Source organism: Phoca vitulina, unplaced genomic scaffold (genome assembly GCF_004348235.1).
Source record: "Phoca vitulina isolate PV1807 unplaced genomic scaffold, GSC_HSeal_1.0 scaffold41, whole genome shotgun sequence".
Classification (NCBI taxonomy): Eukaryota; Metazoa; Chordata; class Mammalia; order Carnivora; family Phocidae; genus Phoca; species Phoca vitulina.
Genome location: NW_022589744.1, coordinates 13,907,081 through 13,928,883, shown reverse-complemented (window position 1 = coordinate 13,928,883; position 21,803 = coordinate 13,907,081). Strand labels below are relative to the sequence as shown.

At 58.1% G+C, this 21,803-nt stretch overlaps 2 protein-coding genes across 2 annotated transcripts in view; both read left to right on the top strand.

Moving 5' to 3' along the window:
- The window catches only part of TIMP2 (TIMP metallopeptidase inhibitor 2), a 44,821-nt gene that overhangs the window by 7,818 nt on the left and 15,200 nt on the right, over nucleotides 1–21,803 (top strand). The gene's annotated exons all lie outside the window — the stretch shown is intronic.
- Nucleotides 9,622–13,949, top strand: CEP295NL (CEP295 N-terminal like). Its single transcript, XM_032429468.1, has one exon. The coding sequence runs from the start codon at nucleotides 10,995–10,997 to the stop codon at nucleotides 13,017–13,019; it is 2,025 nt and encodes a 674-aa protein (XP_032285359.1). The 5' UTR covers nucleotides 9,622–10,994; the 3' UTR covers nucleotides 13,020–13,949.

The window sequence follows — 21,803 nt, the reverse complement described above, 5'->3', positions numbered from 1 at the left end:
CATCCCCGCCAACATCTGTCATTTCCTGACTTGTTAATTTTAGCCATTCTGACTGGTGTGAGGTGGTATCTCATTGAGGTCAGAGGGTATTACTTTTAAAAGCCCAGTTGAGGCCTGAATGCTTTCATGTTTTGAACATTATCTCTCTGACTGAGACGGAGTCTGGGGCCGACACACATTTTGTTAAAATGTACAACCAAGCGCTCTATGTTTCTCAAGTTTCCGAGTGAGCATCCAGGTCAAGAAACAGAACATTGCTGCCCCCCCAACCCTCTGTTGATCCCTCCTGGCCCTAACTTCCCCTTTTCCTTAGGGTCACCACTGGCCTGCTTTTTTGGTGGTAATTCACTGGCTTTCCTTTATGTGGTTTTCTGTGTATCTTTATCTCATAAAGAAGCCTGTACACATTTAAATGTGCATGGAGAGAAAAGTCTGGAAGGGTGTCCGTCAAAATTCTAGGCAGCGGGTGAGATCAAAGGGCAATTTCTATTTCCTTTTGTTTATCTGCATTTTCTAAATTTTGTTAGATTAACGTGTCTTAGGCGGATAATTGTTTCCAAGTTGAAAGGCGCTGGGGATAGATGTGGAGGGACAGGGAGGTGAGGGTTTCCTCAGGAGTGGGGAGGCGGCGGAGGGGCCCCCATGTGATAGGGTGAGGGTGCTGAGCCTGGGGGGGCCGCCTGACGCTGCCTCGGGTCCCCTGAGAAACCGTCGCCCGGAGGGTTGGTTGCTCCTTGAGAAGCCTGTCGTCCTTCATGTGCCTCAGAGACAGGCTGCTTTCTGGCGGCTTCGCTGAGCTGCCGTGCGCGTGCCGCTCACCTGTTCAAGGTGTCCAAGCTGGTCTTGAGCACGGTCGCGGGGCTGTGCGGCTTCGAGCTGGGCCGCGGAGCTGAGCGGTTGCGGGAGGCGGGACGGTGCGCAGAGCCCGGCAGGGACCCCTCGTCCCTTTCCCGACGCGGGCCGAGCCCGGGGCTGACAGGTGAGGGCCGGCTGCCTGTGAGGGCCGCCTGCTGCTGGCCGCTCTCTCCCCTTTGCCTGCTTGAGAAGCAGCCATGCCCCTGGGGTGTCATTCCCCGACCTGACCCCAAAGATGCAGAGAATCCACCCCCCGCCCCGGGGTCTTGAGCCAGAGGGCAAAGTGGCCTGGATGAGGCAGAAGTGAGCTTCGAGGCAAAACCCGGCTTTCTGCAGGGGGATGTGCCGCGGGTGGGAGCCCCTGAGGTCTCCTCAGCGTGTCCTGGGGCAGGACCTGGCCTGGGTTGAGGCTTTATGGGTCCCTTTCTGATCTATAGTCTGGAGGCCTCGGCTGGGCCTTCCTGGCCGTCCCGTCAGGGCTGGGGGCACCGTCACAGACCCGGCAAAGCCTGGGGTCCGGCCGCAGGTCCTGCCCACAGCCCCGGCATGTACTCCAAGGCCCTGGTTCCAAATCAACAGCTGATTCTTCACCAAGGGCAGAATGAGGAAATGGACTGACATTTTAGAGAAAAAAGACAAAGTGGAAGGAATTGCGAGCAAAAAGCCAGCCGGAACTGGTTCTGAAGCCCGACTCTGTGCCCGAGGCTCCTTTCCCTCTTCCGTACAAGCAGGATGAAATTCCTCGAGATGCTGGCCTGGTAGAGGCTAGTAAATCTCTGCCGGGTGAGCCTAGTGCAGACGCCAGGGAGCCCCCCCCTCCGCCGTCAGCCCCCCAGCGCACCTGGGATGCTGAGCCCCAGCTCGGTGCTCCGGCTGGAGCTCCGTAAGAAGGCCACAGGTGGGACAGGAAAATAAACCTCTCCTCTCCATTCCCGGCCGACTCTCAGCACTGAAGCCCAGCCCGCCTGTTGTGTCCAGCTCGCTCCGGCTACCTGCCTCCTCGCTCCCTTCCAGATGGGGGATTCAGGGCACGTGGATGGAGGAGGGCTGTGTACTTCCTCACGATCACACAAGCTCACAGCACCAAAGAGAAATCGTACCCTCGAGGGTCTGCGGCCCCGCCTTTGCCAAGCCACTCTGCCTGGTCACTCCAGGGGTTGAGAATCCACTATGCTGAGTCAGCTGACCCTCCGCAGGCCACCGTGTCCTCCCCTGGGTCCCGTGACGTGCAGGAGAGTGGAAGGCAAGGACAGGAGGCCGAAGAGAGCCAGGACCATGTTGCAGGCAGAGACGTGGGGCGACAATCCCGTTGGGTTGCATGTCTCGCATGCTTGCACGTACCCAGCGGAGTCTGCACTCACGGTGACCTCACCACCAGGGGCTCCAACACCGAGGAAGATTACCCGAGCCTTTGCCCGTGGTCACAAGGCTACTGAGTGTCTCTGCTGCAAACCTAGCTGGTCACTAGAGTCCAGGTGCTTTCAAGAGACGACATTCCTTCGGTCACCAGCCAGGGAGAGGACTTTGGCCGCCTGTGGGCTTCAGGTCCGAGGTGGATTGTTCTGTTCAGAGGACAGAATCCATTTCACGATGATGATGTTGACTCTGTGACAGGGTGGCTTGGGGGCCCCACACAAGGCGCCCTGCTTTTTGGGCAAAGGGTCGTTAGTTGGACATGTGCGCACAGTTCTCCCCTGGGAGCGTTTGTCTAGCGTTTAACCTTCCATCCTTCAATGTCTGTGGGAGAAAAGGACCAGCCTGGCATTTCAGGAGGGAGAGGCTCTAGCGCAGAGCCGGGATGCGTGCTGCCCGTCCCGGGTTCTCAGTCGCGACATCTGGTTTCCTTGGCCCAGATGGCTCCAGGACAGAGAATGAAGGAACAAATCTATGGTGGTCTTTTGCTCTGTGTGCACTGTTCTGGAAGGCAGGGATCAAAAACACGAGACACATCCTCCCCAGTCCTACGTCTCTTAGATAAAAACATCCCGTCTCCGCCGTTCCAGCGCAGAAGGACTTCCCATCTCTCTCCTGACTTGCAGGGACTCAGTGAGGCAGGTGAGGCCCGTGTCCCCTCCTGTGTGGGTGGGGAGGGGTTGGATGACTCACCCAAGGTCATGGCACCGAGGGCTCCTGCCAGGAGTGGAAGGAGCCCGGTCCTGGCACGAGTCTCTGGAAGCGGGATTGGATGTCACAGCGCTGGACTTCCCATTGCTCGGCTCATCTGGCTACGAGGCTTGTTGTCCTTGGAAGGGCTTGACTATAGGTATATGCCGTCTTAACCTGAGCACTTTGGAGGCTTGGAAGCGTGTTTTGGCAGTGCGGCTCGAGGGCTTTAAACATGTCTCCCCTCTGATCAGGCAACTCGTGTATCTAGGCACTAATTGAGGACACATGCTGACATTAGGCAGGAGGATATTCATCTCCGTCTTGTCTTAGGGAAACATTAGAAACACCTACACGCACAGCAGCAGGGGGAGTGGTTAAATAAATCACAGCTTTGGACGCTCCCCAGGACCAAATGGCGTACAATTTTTTTTTACTATAACACGTTCAGATAGAGGGGGTGAAATTAGACTCTCTTTCACAAGCGTGTGTTTTCTAATTTTCCTATGATGAGCGTGAGTGATACGTGTAATTTTGAAAGTTACAGCTCGCTAAAGTGAGGGTCTAATTTGCGGAGCGCAGTAGCAGGGGGCCCGGATGTTCAGAGCTGGTGGGGTCCGGCGCCCAGCGTTAGAGCCAGAGAGGAGGGATGGGAGCTGCCTTCCAGGATTTGCTGAGGGAGTGTTAGGAGGACCGGGTGTGGGAGAAATGTCCTCAATCCAGAAGCAGCAGGGAGAGGATGTTGGTGGTGGCCATGCTGGAACATTCCGGAAGGCCATCAGAGGCCCTCTGAGCTGTAACATTTGGATGCCATGTTTATCTACCCCCCCCCCCCCAGTTCTTGTCCCTTGCTTGAGGGGGGTACACAGACCACACTGCAGGGACCAAGGGGTTGGAGGGTATTCGCTGCAGAAGGAGAAGACTAGATCTAAAGGACCAAGAAGAGAGAGCCCAACAAAAGTGGGTGGAGGGGGTGGGCTGTGGTTGAGAACTTCCCGTGGGAAGAATTCCTCCGAGGGCCCTTCCAGCCCCAGACAAAGGCTTTTGTCCCCAAGATTCCCACGCTTCAGCCAAGTTCCTGTTATTAACTTTCTCCTCTCAAGAAACCAAACCCCGAGATCTGTTGCTTTGACTTCTTAGGGCCAAAGTCCTGTTCCCCAAACTAAATTTCTTAGTTGTGAGATTCGTGGAGAGTGCCCCTAGCCCTAGAAACGAGGTCAGGCATGTCCGACTTCTTACTTTGTGTGGGTGGGTGGGTGGCCCACAGGGTCCTGGGCCAGGAGCCCTTCTTCCCCACCCCCAGGGAGTCCTGCTCAACAGTGACGCCCTTTAGCAGCAGATGTCCCCACCTGAGTGGGAACAGATGCTCTCCCCGCGGGGTGAGGGGCAGCAGGCATCGCGGGGATCCTGACTTTGATGTGGGACAGCTCGGAAGAGCGAGCCCCTGGCAGGGAGGGCCGGCACGTGCTGCCAGGCTGGGGAGTAAAGGATTTTCTCACCCAGAGCCCCTCTTTAAACACCAAAAGGGCACACGTGCCAGGACCTTCCTGATGCCCCACGCAGGCCGTCACCCTGCTTGTCACCCCAGCTGTTTTGAGCCAAATCTTTGCGATTGCTGGACCCACAACAGGGGTCCTGCCAGGCGCTTGCCCTCTGGCTGGCTCGTCGCTGTCCCTGACTTCACCCCTGCTCTGATGTCACAGGCCAGCAGCTCTGTCGTTCCCGCGGCAGCAGCCTGCCACAGTTCACCAGCTGGGGCAGACGCTGGGCTGCTGGTGGAGGTGGGGAGCTGCGATTCCAGCCTGCTTTGGTCAGTGGGCCCCAGAGACCCCAATGCAGGCCCTCCGAAGTTCCCGCAGTGCCCACCCTGTGTCTGTGGTGGGGTGGGCTCTTTGTGTGCCCAGCCGTTTGGTGAGGCTCCTCCAGGGGCCTTGGGAAGTGGGCCGGTCAGGGTGGCCAGGCCACATGCCCAGAAGGCTAATTTGAAAGTCCTGTACTGTGGGGTTCTCCATATACAGTTGGGTGGAAGGATGGGGGGTGGGACGGAGTTGGGGAGGAACGTGGTTGTTTGGAAGAGTGGGGGGAGGTCATCGTGTAGCAGGAACAGCTGTTAGTCATGGGGACCCCAGACCTACACTGTGTCCCTGGAGTCTGAGGTTGCAGGGAAACCCGATGATTGACATTGTCAAGGGACATTTAGTAAGCCACCAGTTGGGTTAGCCGTAAGTGGCCCACTTGGCTAGCCTGGTATCTCCCAAGAGTTTGGAAGAGTCTGGGCCTCGTTCTGAGTCTGAAGCTGGTCGAGGGGATAACAGAGACACGGGCCTGGCTGCCTGTCCATCTTGGCCTTCGAGAACTGTCCCAGACAGGCTGTACGTCAGGGTGGTTGATGGTGAAACATACAGATTTATAAGCCCCCACCCCAGGATTTTGGTGCAAAGATCTGCCATGGGGCCTGGCCAGGACTCCTGTCTACCACTGCCCCAGTGATTCTGATGTAGCTGGTCCAAAACCCAGCTGGCTTTAGGAACTACCACTCTGGAACTTGGCTGGGAGTCAGGAAGTGGGCAAACCTCGAGGCTCTGGGTGTCACAGAGTGTATTTTTAGAGGCTAGAGCTCAGAGAAATGGAGTTAAAAATGTTTCTGATGTTTGTTTTATCTGGGCTTGGCTTGGATGCCTCCAGTGATGGGTGTCTCACTACCTACCAAGTCAGCCCAATGATTTCAAGACAATCCTGTAGGAAGTGCTTCTTTCCACCTGGCCAGTTTCTGCCTCCCTGTAATGTGTTCTTGGTCTAGCTCAGTCATCTGGAGACGTGCACAGTAAGTACCATCCTCTTCCCCAGACGACGTACTGAGCCTTTGGGTGTTTCTAAGGGTGATGAGTGCTGTTATTTCCACTATTTCACAGAGGAGCAAACTGAGGCATCTGGAGTTAGGAAACTGGCACCAGGTCACACAGCTAATACTCTTAACCACCACACTGTGCTGTTCTAGACTTTTCTATCACCTGCGAGCTCCACTCCAAACATTCTCGGTTCCTTAGGACTTCTCTTCCTCGGACAGGTTTTTCATTCTCCTCCTGAACTCAGGCGACATCCTCTTCCCCCTTTGTTGAACACTCACTATAGAGGTTTTCTGAATTCTTTCTGGGAAGTCCAGTCTCTCCATTATTTAGGTTTTCTCCTTATTTAATGAAGTTGCACGGTTGTCATTTATCGTCTGTTTCTTAATTAGGTGAATTCATAAGCGTTTCAGTAGTTACATTTTGATTATGAAACTTTCCACCAACATTGTCGAAGTAGACGTTGTGAGCTGTCGGCACCTCTTTGAGGTTATTTAGACTCAAGTCTGTCAGCTGCGTGCACGTGGGCTCCATCCCCTGTCTTTACAGCTCTGTGGTGCTCAGACATTCACCGAGCCTTCCTGTGAGCCACAGGCTGTTTGCAGAGCCTCACAGACCACCTCGCTTGATCCAGACAGCCCGTGGGATGGGAGCAGGGTGGGCTCCTCGGGTGTGGGCCTGCCTCTTCCACGTGCCCTCCAGCTCAGCACGCCAGGGCCTGGAACGCCCAGCTGGGGTCTGACCCAGGTATCGCCGGGCTGGACTATTGCCCTGCTTATTCTAGGCCCCTCTGTCCCCACGGGTAAAGATCACACCGCCTCTGTGGGAGGCCACACATCTCTGCCGACCTGCTCCTGCTTTGCACTTGTGTAGTTGGTTTTGGGGGGCCCACGCGCGAGTTGTAAATGTCTTCCCAGTACGTGGTGCCTTGTTAGATTTGGCCAGGTACCCAAGCCCGTTAAAAATCTTCTGAGCTGGAAGGGCACCTGGGTGGCTCAGTCTGTGAAGCATCTGACTCTTGATTTCAGCTCAGGTCATGATCTCAGGGTCATGAGATCGGGCCCTGCATCGGGCTCCACGCTCAGCAGGGAGTCTGCTTGGGATTCTCTCTCCCTCCTCCTCTGCCCTCCCCCTGCTGTCTCGCTTGCTCTAAATAAGTAAATAAAATCTTAAAAAATCTTTTGAGCTGGAGACGTACCTTCCAGCAACACAGCTGGTTCTGTGTGTCCCTGTGGGTACTTGGGTGCTGGTTGTCCGCAGCTAGGTTGGTATGTTCAGAGTCACACACTCCTGTCCTCGACTCACAGAAGAGCCGTCCGTGCCCCGTGCTGCAGACTCTGTTGATCTCCAGACACAGTTTTAGCAGCTCCCCGTGTGGGTGCCAGGCCGCTGGAAAAAAGGAGGCTAGGGCGCTGTCCCCGTGTCTGTGTCTCAGCCAGGGAGGAGGACAGAGGAGGCTATAAAGAGTCAACCTATAGAACCCAGATTATATTCTGGGGTCATTTCCTGTAGAGGCACTCTGTCCTACATAAATTTTTTTTTCTTTCTTTATTTTTTTGGTCCTATGCATTTTAAAAGCCCTAAAGGGATTCCTTACGTTTTAGTCCAAAAGATTATCTGGAGTGTTCGAAAAAAGGTCAAACTTGATCTGTTCTGTGGACTCTCAGAAGACAGAAATGATTAACTTCACACATGAAAGAGTAAGCTTTAGCTATAGGGAAACATTCTCCGGCCATGCCAGCTAATGGGGGCTTTTTTGTGTCTATTTTTATACGTTTCAAAGAAGAAGTGCTAAACCGTGTCACCCAGGCGCCCAGTCTGTAGGCCTTTAGAGAAAGGCAAGAGGGATGGCCTGCGCCACGCGGGTCTACCGTCAGTGAGGTCTACGTGGTGATCAGTGTCCTGTCCACACAGCAAGCTCCGTTTTACCGTTTTCTTCATGCACGTTACCTCATTTGGTTAAATGTCTGTGAAATCGCATGTAGTCCCATGGGCACAGATGAGCCCTCAGATCACGTTGTGGGTTCCAGCCGAGAATAGGGTATGTGCAAGGTGGACGGACTCCCCAGGCTCCCTGGGGGTGTGTGATGTCCACCACGTGCCATCCTGACTCTGCCACCACGGACATCGTTCTGGGGGATCTGGGGCCCTACTAGCACCTGCAGCATCCTCACAACACATGCCAACACTTGGAGGGCGGGGGGGGTCTGTCCCGACCAACCGCCACAGATCAGCCACGTGACTGCCCACCGAGCGCGGGCCGGCCCACCCGCCGGCTCTGAGCCTGCCCGTGAGGATGGGCCACAGGCGGGTCCTCGGTGGCACGTGTGCGGCTTCCCCTGTGTCACCCCTCCGTGGCCCTGCACGGGCAGCCTCGTGCCTCTTGTATGTGGGAGGGAGCCACGGGACCGCGACCCTATGGTGGAGCCATGGGACCTGCCTGACGTCAGAGCCTAGGTACCTCCCAGCCTCTGATCGTGGCATAGTTGCCATTCTCCGTCACGGGTGTGAGGGGCCCTGCAGTCTGCTGTGGGCCTGGCGCCGGCCGGCGCCCACGAGCAGGTCTCCCCAGCGGCCTGGCAGGGGCCCGTCTCTACTGGAAGGCAATCGGAGCGACTGCCTGGGGGTGGCCACCGCACCGGGGCCACAGAGGGTGCGAGAGAATGGGCCCAGTGTCCGCCTGGCGCAGGAGGCCAGACGGCGTCCACCTCGCCTTCCGTCTACTGCTCTGAGTGGGGCTTGTGTCGGGACGGGGGCTGTGGTTTCCCTGAGGGGTTGAAGGCGGCCGGCATGGTGCAGGCAGCCGTCCAGCTCTGGGGGAGCAGGATTACAAGACCAGAGGGAGAACCCCAGGACGCTCAGAACACTCCGGGCTCAAGTTAGCAAGTGGGGCCAGGCTTGGAGGTGGCAGCTTGGAGGAGCTGGGGATGTGGGCGGAGGGCAAGGAGGCGTCTGCTGGGCGTCACGGGGTTTTCAGTTCCTGAACTGGGAGCTGACTCTGAGTTCTGCACTTTGTCCCCAAGAAGTCTGTCCGGAGGTTTTATGTTTTCATCCATTTGTGTGTCTCCTAGAAAAGCCAACTCGGTGGTATTGGGGCGCTGGCCTCCATGGGCCTGGCTCAGGGTGACCGAGTGGGTTAGGGCGCTCGGGAGCAGGAGAGGCGCATCCACTAACCGTCACCAGTTAACAGAAGATGAGCCGGTGGACCGCTGCATCGAGGGGCGCAGTCTCCCTTCTTCTCTCCAGGTGTCTTCCAGAGCAGACGAGGGGACATTCACAGCTCTCCCCACCTGCTTGGACACCACCGTGGCCATTCCCAAGGTGGAAAAAGCTCAATCGCTGGCATTTGAGACTCGGACCCAAACTCCCATCTGGCCCGTGAGCTGGGGAGGCCGTCCAGTCCCTCTGTGTTTCCACGGCTTTGGTCTGGACATGCGCTCTTCCTTTCTCTTGGGCGTGCGCTGAGGCATGCAGTTGCTGGGCCATATGGTAAATCTGTGTCTACCTTTTCAGAATCGGCCAAACTGTTTTCCAAAACGGCTGCACCATGTCGCATTCCGCCAGCAGCGTGGGAGGATTCTGGCTGCTCCGCGTGCTCACCAACACGTGTTACGGTCCGTCTGTTTCGTTACTGCCATCCCGGTGGGCGCGAACGGTCCCTCGTAGCTTCCACGTGCACCCCCCCCATGACGGCCGATGCTAAAATCTCACGCTTTATGAGCCGCGTGCCTCCTCTTTAGTCAAGTGTCTGTTTTGCTTTTTTTTTTTTTTTTTTTGCCCGCTTAAAACTTGGATTATTTGTCTTATTACATCTTGAGTGGCTTATATAATCTGGATTCAAGCCTTCTGTTGCGTATGTGATTCGCAGGTACTTCCTGCCACTCTGTGCTTTTTGTTCTCACCATGAATGAGGTCTCTTGGCATGCCAAGGTGTTTAGGATCGATAACGCCTTCTTAACCAGTTTCTTTGGTTGGTTGTGCTTTGGGGATCGTATCCAAGAAATCTTTGCCTAACTCAAGGTCACGAAGATACACTTATGTCTCCCTCTGAAGCTATAGCTTTAGACCTAACGTTAAGGTCTGTGCTCCATTTTGAGTTCGTTTTTATGTGTGGTGTATGATTTTGCATGTGGCTGTCCAACTGTCCCAGCACAATCTGCTGAGAAAACACCCAGACTGTTCCTTCCCCCGTCGAATTCCCGGGGCACCTCTGCGAATCCCCGCCACTCACGTTCAGCGCCCCAGCTCTCTCTCTCCCCCCTCTTGCTCATCGTGGTGGTTGGCAGAGTGGCTGGATGGCACGCTCACCACTATTCTAAGTGTCTCACTGGGTGATCACATTTACCAAGAGCCGGCGGCAGTGTGAGCAGCCTCGGCCGGTCGCATGTGGACCACACGCCAGCTGTGTGATCTCGGTTAAGTTTCTTCATCGGTCCCTGCCTCAGTTTCCCCAGCTGTGAACCAGGGGTGCTGGTAGCCCCTTACCTCACAGGGTTATTGTAAGAAAGATGGGCAGGTACACGTAACTGATGTTCCATGGATGCGGTGTTGTTTTCCAACTCCCGCCATGCCTCTGGGCCGGCCTTGCTCATCCCGGCTGTGCACAGACTAAAATGAAAGCAGGGAGGGGTGGTGGAGGGGCACTCGGCACAGCCTGCAGCTGTCTAGGAAGGGGCTCCTTTAGCCCACCGGTCTGGCTGGTTTTGACATCAGCTGCCGGTGGACGCAGTGTGAGTCCACACGTTTTTGGTGTAAATGCCCCTCCTTTTCTAGGAGGGCCTGCAGGGCACGGGTCCCTTCCGGATGCCAGCGCGTCCCCCTCCGATAACCCCACGAGAGAAGAACTGCGAATCCTGAAAGCAGAAGCTTAAGCGCCCTCTGATTGGTTTGCAGTGGATTCTAGTACCGTGCATTCTCGCACACACGCACACACGTGCACACGCACCGGCCGACAGGCTCCTTTGCCACCTTTTCTTCCTCCCATTTGTAAGCAGTTCCCCCTGCAGAGCCCAGACACATGCACCCTTCCATCCCTGCCTAGGGTGGGGGTCTCAGCCTTGGCACTGTTGACACGGGGGGGCTGAGCCACTGTTCATTGTGGGGACCTCTTGGCCAACGCAGGATGTCGAGCAGTGTCCCTGGCCTGCGTGCACTAGATGCTCCCCCTCCCTGCAGTTAGGACAACAAAAAATGTCCCCAGACGTTGCCACATGTCCCCTGGAGAGCAAAAACCACACCCCGCGGAAAACAGCCGCCCCACAGGGTCTCGTTAAAGGTGTGCAAGACAAACTGGGAACCGAGCCTGGGCCCTTGCGGGCGGGTCTTGGCAAAAGTGACCCGGAGGGACGCGTTTCAGAGCTTGTCCCGCATTCAGAGCTGCGTGTGCCTTGTCTCCAGGGGCTCGCTCTTCTCAGAACGCTCCGGGCAGCAGAGTGTGTCCTGGTCTTGTGGGCTCGGCGTGGGACAGCCGTGGCAAGTGTGACCCCTCCACCCCCCGGCACCGTGACTCCCGCGCTTGGTTCCCACCACCTTCGCTCTGAAGCCGTGTCTGCCCAGGTCACCGACATGAGAAGAAATGCAGACCGAGCCGCTCGGCTGAGTCCCAGCCCCGATCACGAGGCCTCGCGTTCGAGGCAGAAGCACAGGTCACTGCAAGTCCGCGAGAAAGGAGCCCTCGCCCTGCAGAGGCGACAAGACCTCCCGCAGCAGAAGAGCCCGCAGCGCCTGGCCGACGAGCTGGAGGCTGGGTGGCAGGAGGCCCCCAGCCTGCAAGTCCGGGGCCTGGAGCGGCCGTATTTAGCACATCTGTCAGGCACAGGGGGAGGACGGGGCTCCGACTCGCAGGGGCCGGCCCAGCGAGGAGCAGCCCGGCCACAGAGGGCCAGGGAGAAGCACAGAGCAGCCGTCAGGGAAGAGAAGAGTTGCAGAGAAGAGCTAGTCGGACGGCAGCCTTGGCGCACCAAGTCCCAGAGGAAAGCGGTGGGCACGGAGAAGCAGGGGCCTCCCAGAGCCGCGGGCCGGACCCGTCACCCCCTCTGCCCCCATGAGAAGAATAAGGGCAAGCGAGTACCTTCGATGAAGACCCGTGGTGGCAGCCGTCCCGCTGAGCCCCGGGGGGACAGAGGGGTGCACATAGAAGAGTTCTTGGCTGCTGCAGGGGAGCTCGAGCGTCGGGAGAAAGAGGGGAGAGAAGGAGCCCGGGACGGGCAGAGGCAGCCGGGAAAGGGGGCGGCTCCTCCTGGTCAAGGCCCGGACAACAACCGTCAGCATCAGAGTCCCGAGGGAAAAGCAGAAGACCTAGAAGAGCTGTGGCCCGTTGGCTGGACCCACAGAGGGGGAGGCACGCCCCAGGCGTCTCCGTGCCAGCGCGGGGACAAGAGCAGGTGGCAGAGGGAGCTTGAGTTTGCCTTCCAGGAGCTGTTTAACACAAACAGAGAGCTGAAGAAGCACCTGAACTTGCACCTTGCAGCGGGGCCCGGGGTGGATCAGAGCTCCAGGGAAGAGCTCGGCCTCTCCGAGGTGCAGGAGTGTAGAGGTGAGCCCCGGAGAGACAAGACAGCGGTGGGTGCAGAGGCGGACATGCAGCCTGGCGGGGAGCCCACATGCCCAGTGCAGGCGGACGCCCACCAGACCGAGTCCCAAACCAGCTTGAAGGAGTTCCTGAACAAGCTCAAGAACCAGAAATATCTCCGGTTGGCCAAGTTCCCACGTAAGACTGAGAGTGAACCGTTGTCTCCCAAGGCAAGAGTATTTATTGGTGAAGAGAACCGGCTCCTTGGCGGCACGGGCTCTGGACAAGCAGCGGCCAGACCGGACCTGCTGGTGGAGGGCGCCCGGCGCCGGTCCCCGCGGGATCAGGCAGACGGAGCTGGCCTGGCGGGGTTGTGGCAGGGACCGGGTGGGCAGTTGGAGCTGTGGCACCGCACGGGCCCCCCGGGGCTGAGCTGGGAAGCCCACTCCCAGGCCGGGCTGGAAGAGCAGAGAGAACAGAGAAGGGCGTGCCTGGCTCGCCTGAAGTCTTTCTCCTCCCTAGACCAGGGGAAGGAAGGGGCATGTGAGCACGACACTTCCCTCTGGGCCCCCAGCTTCATGGACGATGACAGGCACAGTCAGATGATCCGTGACCTTCAGCAGCAAATTGAAGAGCAAAACAAGTTGCACAAGCAATTTCTTGAAGAAGCCAGGAAACGCTTGCAAGAGTTTCGGAGGATATGATAAGAGCGAGCGTCCCACCCATGATAAATACATCACTGATAGCGAGCATGGTGCCGGAAATGGTACCCAAGCCTCTGAGAGTCTGTGTGCGCGTCCCCCACTCAGACCCCGGTGGGCCACCTGTCCCCCCCGATGGCCTCCGGGGCGCGTCCTCCTTCCCTGGGCCTGCCTTCTGACGAAGTCCCGTCCGGGAAGGCTCCCTGGCACGACCACGGGAAGCTGGCCGGCAGGGCGCCCAGGTGGGTCCTGGGGCTGAGGCTGTGCCCGCATGGGCCGTGAGCACAGCCGGAGATTCAGGTGAAGGAGGGAGTTCGGATGTTTTGGCCACATAAACGCTGGACTTTCAGGGGCGTCCAAGGTCAAGCCGGCAGGGTTTCAAAAGATACATCATTTGTTGCTTAGCGATTGGCTGGGATATGAATGGGGACATTGCACTCAAACCTCTTTCGTCTTTCAAGCCAACAAAACCAACCTCATTTCATGGGACCTGGCTTAGGGTATTCTTGTCACTTTAATGTTGGGAAGTGAGACAGAGGGAGAGACAGGCAGAGGAGAAGCAGGGGGGAGAGGGGAAAGGGAAGACAGAGCCCCAGAGAAGAAAGGGGAGTGGTCCCCAGCAACACGGCGCCTGCCGGATGCCTCCGCCTGGGGCTGGAGTGGCGGGGTGCCTGGCTGGCTGGTCAGTGTCCCACTCCCGGCTGCACCCCTGACCTGGCAGCTGGGCGGGAGGAGGTTCATCTGCCAGTTGCAGATACTTAAGAGTCTGAACAGGGGTGGAGGGATGCACTTCTTCTGCAGAGGGCCAGATAGTGAACATTCTAGGCTTTGGCAGCCCACCAGTCCCTGCGGCCACGACCCGCCCCTGCCGCTGCACCTCGAACACAGCCATAGACAACAGGAGTGAATGGGCAGGGCCAGGTTCCGGTAAGACCTTATTTACAAAAATAGGGGGGTGTCTGCGTGTGGACCTCAAGCCACAGTTGGGCAACCCCTGGACTGGCGTATGAAGGATGTGGCTGCCTCCCTCCCTCCCTCCCTCCCTCCCTCCCTCTCTCCCTCTCTCCCTCTCTCCCTCCCCAGGACCTCAGACGCACTCAGTTGGATCATCCGTCTTTGGTCATGATGCATTTGTATCATTGGTCCGTGAATGGCCTTCTCTCCCTTAGTGTCTATTTCCTGGATAACATAATGAACAATCGTGAGCGCACTATCCAAACCCAAGATCTAGAATATTTGCTCAAAACCAGCTTCTACCTGTGTGCTCCTTCCCTGTTCTGTTCCTCCTTAGCTACGTGCCTGCTGAACTTGGGGTTTGTCCCTCCATTTCTCCCTGCGGGGTGCACAGGGAGATATGGGGTGACCCAGTCCTGTGAGAACCTGAGCTGGGCTTCCCTGGGGCGCATCAGGCTCACGGAACCCCCACACGTGCCACTCGGACAGGGCAGTAACAGCACCCTCTAAGTTTTTTGCGTGCTTTTCCAATCCCCGGTAGCTGGGGTGAGGAAGCTTTTACGGTCTCATGTAGTTATTTCATTGAAAGCATCTCCCTGAGCCCCGTTGTCTGTCCGGCTTTTCCACGTTAGGTAGAGAAAATGTTTGCTCCCAGCCCGTTTCCATTCTGTCCTCTGCTGCTGGAATGTCACGGGACAGGGCTGCAAAGCCAGCTCGACAGTCTGATCTAAGCCCAGCATGAGTGAGAACGAGGCCCTGGGGCCGGGAGGGCTCTGCGACTCCCAAACCGAATGAGGATTACCTGAGGGGAGGCTGGCCTGGGGTCGCTCGGCGTTGCAGGGTACAGGATCACCCGGGGCTCCTGCGTGCTGCTGAAGCATCACCTTGGTCCCAGAAGGTGCCATGGGATTACCGGGTTAAAGCCGTGACCGTGATGGGACCCGAACACTGACCGCCTGGAAGCCGCGGTCCGATGAATGGATGAGCCTGCCTTTGAGGGGGTTATTTTTGTTTCTCCTTTCCAAGGTAGTGTTTGTGGCCTGAATGTCCTAGGTGAGGAAGCGCCCCTTCTCGGCCACACTTGAGCTAAAAGTAGTTGTAGGAGATGGACAGCGAGATGAGGTGGAGGGTGAGTCATCGGTGCCCGACGGTCACACCTACACGGTCCCCCCGGCAGCAGGATGAGACACCGCGCCCTTTCCCACCTGGGCTGCAGAAGGCTGGGGGCCGCGGTGCTGAAAATGAAACTGCCCTCCAGCCTGCCCCCCGTTCCGTCTGGAGACGCCATGGGTATCTTCCATCTCCCTGGTACCCAGAGAGCAGGCTGGCGTCCTGGTGGACCCTGTCTTTGCTCCCTGCGGATCGCTCTGACACACCTGGACAGTGGTGCCAGGGGCCCTGGGACAGTGCCACCTGCAAGACTGGGGGGCTCCTGGCAGGTTCCCACGGAGCACGGCCAGGTGGCAATGAGGATTCCTGACATGAAGGCTGTGTGCACCTTCGTCCTCCTGGAGCACTTCTCGGGTCCTCCCCTATGGGTCCTCCCTCTCCACTGTATCTTCTAGAACTTTCCATGGGTTTCATGCTTCTGCTCACACATTTGGGGACAGCTTCCCTGTTTCCGTCTCATTCTGAATTTACTAGAACCTTTACGGTCTGGTCCGAGGGTCCTCACACCTGTCCCTTCCGCCACCCAGCCAGGTGCGTGGTCATAGGGGGTGTGATAATATCCAGACCCTCAGAAATGTAAAATAACGGGAAAACGAAGATTTTTAAAATTGGGGCACACGGCCCCCTCTCGGGCCTGCAGTGGTTCTTCCAGTCTCCTGCCCCCACCCCCTCCCTCTGTAACACGATGGAGGGTTGATGTGGACACGTGGGCTGCCTTGACAGTTCCGGGAACAGTCCAGTCCGGGTCGCAGGCTGGAGAGGGGTGCCGGGTTGACAGCACATCTCTTGACACCTCTGACTCCAGGAGGCAGCCTTGTTTGCTCGGCTGAGCTCCAGGGCGTAGGAGGAGAGGGCACACGTGCCTCCCGGGTTCTCCCCATGTCAGAAGCTGGGGTGTAGGCCCTGGGATCCCAGCCTTTACATCCCTGGGTCTGCCTGAGAGAGGTCAGCCCACAGGCTGCATGCCTCAGTCCTACACGAGGGCCAGGACTGCTGCCCTGTCCGTGCTCACGGGCCCGAGCCATGGGCCCGGCCCTCCTGCTTTCACCCCTGCAAGTGGGGCAGCCCAGAGAGGACAGGGCCCCCCGGCCTCTCCGTGCCCCTTCCCCAGCCGGTGGATGGGCAGGGATTGCAGGGGGGCAGGGGCGGGGTGGCTGGCGTTCCCTCCGCGCCTCTCCGGGCTCCCTCTGCCTCCTGCCCTGCCCCATCCAGCTGCTGCCCCCGCTGTGGGCTCCAGGCTTGGGGTTTGCAGGGCCGAGCTTGGCTGCTCCTCGGGGTCTTGGCGGAGAAAGTGCAGACCAGCAGTTCCTTCCACAAAGCCGCACTGTTCTCAGCAAATCCTCCCAGGATCGGGATGCATTTTTTTCAAGTGATTCAGCAGCACGTGAATGGGAAGGGCCTGAGCCCAAGGCTTCAGGAACCGTGACCAAGGCCTCTGGCATGAGCTCCCGCTGGGCTCACAGTGGGAAGGAAGGGTGGCGGGGCGTGAGTCGGGGGCCTGCCAGGGTCCTGGGGGGCTGGGGCAGGCGGCCGAGCAGCGAGTGCCCCAGCTTTTCTCTGCACAGCTGATGAGCTCTTAGAGATGTTTCCCTTGTGCTCCCAAGGGGGCCTGAGCCAAAGGACAGGAAGTGGAGGTGGGAGCGCTGGTCTCCATGGAGACCGGGCATCCAGTGGACAGCAGCTCACGGGAAGGTGCTAGAATCTCCAAAGGCCCAGGGCTGGAGCCACACTGCTGTGTGCTGTCCTCTCTCGTGCACCCGGTCACCCTCCCTGCCCCACCCTCGGCCCCCACAGACACATCTGCTCCGAGTGGTGGTGAGTGCAGGCCTTTCCAGCCCTGGCCTGAGTCACGCCAGCCAACCTCGCCCTCACCCTGGACAGGCGCAGCCCTACCCCAGAGCTGGGGACGTCGGTCAGCTCCCCGGGATGAGGAGGCTTGCAGGGACCCGAAAGTGGCTTCTGGACTGTCGGGGCAGCTGCTCAGACGGAGGGAGCCCCTGGTTGCCTTCTACCACCACAGAAAAGTTTTAATTATAAAATGAGCCCCCCACACCCTTTTTCTCAGTTCCCTAAAAGAAGTGAATTGGAAGAAGTCGGCTCCCCTGCTGACTGAAAGCGGCCAGGCCCTGACACCAGGGAAGGTTGGCGGGGCCAGGTGTCCGGGGAAAGCCCCCCACCCCCGGTGTCCACCGTGGGGCACCTGCAGGGAAGGTTGGCGGGGCCAGGTGTCCGGGGAAAGCCCCCCACCCCCGGTGTCCACCGTGGGGCACCTGCAGATGCGCAGCGTGGCCAGACAGTGAGGCCGGAGGGGCAGGTGGGGCTGGATGCTCCCAGGGACGTCTGGGTGCTGAGCCAGCGCTGCCGCCACCCATTCCTGTGACATCTCCCAGGCTGTCGGACCGCACCCCATTTCTACGTGCGGTTCTGTGGGGAGGGGCGTGGCCTGGAGACCCAGGGGTCCGAGCGGGCCTGCAGTCCGTGTGAGCCCGCTTCTCTTTTTCAATCACTGTCCGCCCCGTTCCCTGCCCTCCAGCTGGGGGGGTCGCCTACCCTGCTCGTGGAGCAAATGCAGGCCCATTGGAGAGGTTCAAAACCATCCTTACTATGCCCCCCAAAGCCCACTGAGGTGCCGTTAGGGATCCCACGGTAGTGGGGGGCAGGGCCCTGAAAACGTGCTCCTTTGGTTACAGCTTTTATAGGCCAAAGCTGCAGCTGTTACTGGGGGGTGTGTCTGGGTGGAGATGGGGGCATGGGGCACCCCCTGGCTTTCCCAAGTCTGGCCCCGAGGGCTAGTGTGTGGGTGGGATGGGGGCGCCACAGGGCTGCCCTCAGCCAGACTTTGGACCAGCTCATCAAAACTCAGAGGGGCCTCAGCCAGGTCGACCAACCATACAGTGTCACCTGTTCACCCAAAAGGGGTAAGAAACTCCCAGACGGCAGCTGCAGGACGTTGTTACAGGTATTAGGGGGGACGTTGGTCGCTCTGTGATTGGAGGGTGTAAATGTCCAGACTCAGGGTGCCCCCTTCTCTGGAGAGCGTAGACGAAAGCAGGGAACCCTGCAGCTGTCCCCAAGCGCCCCAGCGGAGTGGAGCGCATCTGGAGTAAGGGGCAGCTGGGTTTCCTCTGAAGAGGTTGGCATGTAATTCTGCGTGGAGATGAGGAAGTGGACCGAGTGACCCACGGAGGGCGTTTGCAGCCCGGGCAATGCAGTGGCCCCGTTTCCACCTAAGAAATGCCCTTCCCCACGCTCACCCCTATGATGGCACACCGCTGCGCGCGGTGGGCTTGGCTCAACTGCATTCCGGTTACCGTGCAGGGTGACCCCCTCTCGACTGGGGGCAGGACAGGAGGGTCTTTGGCAGATGTACTGGCAAGCTGAGGGCCCCATCTCTCCATCCTCCTACATGAGTGGCACTGGGAACATGCCCCTAGCGGAGGGACCCCAGGGCTGGGAGCAGGACGGACGAGCAGAGCAGTGCCATCCCTGCGGGCAGCAGTCTCCCTGGGCGACCCTCCCGGGTTCTCGCTGGCGGCTGCAGCCCGTGGGCTGGGCTGAGACGGGATGTGGCCTCTGCTGACATTGAGCCAGCCCTGCCACTCTGATCCGTGCACTGGTAAGGCTCAGATGATCCAGGGCTGGATTTTGACCTTGTACTTAGACGAGTGTTTTTTCTGAACCCCAGAGATTCCCACGACTCTTCTGGGCAAATGCGTGATTTTTCCCTAAGCCAGAAGCTCAGCCTCAGCTGGTACGGGGGCCTAGGGACTTAGCGTGAGTTGAGTGCATTGAAACAAGGCCACGAGGGTCTCAAAGTCATGTTTTAATATCCACAGCTTTACCTGGCTCTGGAATTGGGAGCCGGTGCCCAATTGGGAAGCGGTGCCCCATTGGGAAGTGTCCTATTAAGATATATTCGTATATGTAGCAGATGGGATTCCTCCGGAGAGCGGCCAGGCTCGCGGCAGGATAGTAAAGACGACTCAGTGGGTGTGAAATAAATGAACTCCTTAGAGGCCGTTCTCTTTCTGGGTCTGGCTCCCCACAGATTGTGGGGATGGCTTGCTATTCTCCGTTGCTTCCCCAGGAATGTCCACGGACGCAGGAGGACTCACAAGATGTCGGTGGGGTGCAGGCGGGATGATCTGAATCTCTGCCTGGGCTGGTCAAGCGTGCCCCCCCCACCCCGGGCCCAGGCCAGCCCAGGCCAGCCCAGGCCATGTTGCGTGCTGAAGACACCCTAGGTTTCCTGAAAGCCCCCTGCTCTTCTCACCCCACCCCACCCCCGCCGCCCGCCCCAGGCAGCAGTGGGACAGTCTGGCCTCCCTGGGTCTTCCCTGGGCGGGCGTCCTCTCTCATAGTCTGAACAAAGCTTGTGTTCCTTGGATCATCGTCCCCGACCTTGACTCTCCACCCACCCAGCTCTTTTCCATCCCAAATCTGGCTGGGTGTACCGGGGATTGTTTTTGCAGGCTGCTAGCAGGGGGAAGTGACATCATGTGGTGTCCGCGGCCCGAGGGGTGGGGGCAGGGGCTCTGCGGTTGCGTGTGCTTTGAATTAAGTTGACGGTTGTGCATCCCAGTAGCCAACATCTGGCGGCGAATCCATCAGCCAGTGTATCAGCCTTGATCTCAAACCCAGATGTTGTGTTAACGGCAGAAGGGAAAGAAGAAAAACAAAATCTGCGCAGCTCAGGGAGAGGCCATCATTTTTGAGCACAAAGCAGTTAAAACAAGGATCTTTATAAAGCCTCCTGCTCCCACCGCTGCCTCTGGTTCCTACAGCCAAGGGCAGGCCTGTGGGGCAGAGCCGCTCACTGCTGGGGGATGGACAGGATGTGGGCTGGTCGCCCACCCCAGGGCCAGACAGCTGGCCCAGCACATAGTAGGTGTTCAGCAAACATATGTCCATGCCTGGATTTTAATTTCCTCTCACACTCTTTGGGTCTCTTTGCTTTTCCCCAGTCCTGGCCTTTAAAAGGCCTGGGATTGAGCGGGGCCCATCCTTTACTTAGAGTGGCCTCCATCCCAGAGCTTTGGTGATGCCTGTCTCCTGGGGTGTTGGAAATGCCTTTCTGGAGAGCTCTCGGCCTCCTCCCTGTCCGCCGCTTGGGTTGGAAACGGTGTGCTTCTCTGTTCCCCTGTCCGTTGTCTGACTTCTTGCCTGGGTTGGATGCTCCTTAAAGGCCATCTCTGTTTTTCGAAGACCCTCCCTCTCCTTACGCCTTTCTCCCGTGGGCAGCAGAAGGAGGCCCACACTTTTAGGATCACTTGAAAGGCTCCGAGCCTCAACCTCGAGCTCCGAGTCTGGCTGCTAAGAAATCCCCACCCCAGCCTCATGCTGGGGGCAGAAGGCTGAGGGTCAGAATGTCTGCAGCCAGAGCTGGCTGGGGTCCACCGTGAGGCCGCCCCAGCCCTCCTCCCTGTGGGGCCCCTCCACCTGTGTCCCCCAGGTCTCCTGCCCTCAGCTTGCCTATGGGATCCTCCGGCTTTGATGAATTTATTTGCTAAAGCTTTGCTTATGCCCTTCCCCGCCTAGAGTGCTGAGCCCACACGGCCCCTGCTGCCCTGAGCGGGTCCACGGCATCTCCGTGGACAGATGAATGCGCAGCATCTCTCCTTTGTGTCCGGATGGTGTTGATGCTTTCGGAAGATTTCCATAAAGCTGCTCTTTCTTTGCTTCTCTTGATTCTCTTTCTTTCCTTCACATTCTCTCTCATTTTTCAAAGTGGGGAGGAGGTTCCCACCCCAAATTCAGAGACCCTGAAGAATCGTGAGTTCTTGTTTTGCATGGACAAGCCCAGCTGGGGTTCCTCCTGGCCCCTGCCCCCCACTTCCCTGCAAGCCGCGGGCAGCCTAGGAGCCAGTTCACATTCTAGTCTCAACCCGCAAGTCTGCCCTGGACCCTGGATGCAACCACTCCCTTTCCGATAATTTAAAAAAGGAAAGTGTGCCGTTCTGTCGTCTTGAGCTAGACGTGCATTGTGTGCCAGGCCCCTCATCCCCTACTCCTCCCGGCAGCCTGGAGGAGTGCAGGGGCTGGGGGGGTAGCTCAGCGAGGTCAGGGAATGTCCTTGGCACTACACGGCGGGGAGGGGGCTAGGGCAGGGGCTAGCCCGGTGCTGCCCCTCCTGAATACCGATTCGGACTGCCTAGGAGGCTTAGGGGCTTTTCTAGGACAAAAATGCATGGATCTGGATGCATGGAACAGAATGGAACCTGTTCACTGAGAGGAGCGTTGACTGGTGTTCTCCTCGCTACTGGCTGTTTATTGAGGACCTGTTTTGGGTTAAGCATCGTGTGAGGTAGTGGACCTCTGAAAAGCAGTTCGGAAAAGCATGCAGGACTGGGTGTATCCTAGGGAAATCCAGCAGCAGCGCTCCTCCCACAACTGCTGTCTCCCTTGGGCCTTCCTGGTTCCTTCGATACCACCAGCCAGCGACCGTGCTGACGCCCAGTGACGCCTGGGGCGTTGATCTGGGACGTTCCGGGATTTGCATCAACACTTCCCCGTGTGGGGGCACAATAGGGTATAAATGTGGCAGGTAGTGAGAGAGACCACAGACGGACTCAGCTGGGCTGCCCGGATGTCTCACGGACAGCCCAGTTCCATCTGGCAAGGACCTAGCGGGCACTGACTGGTCAGAACGTAGCCTCTGCCGGG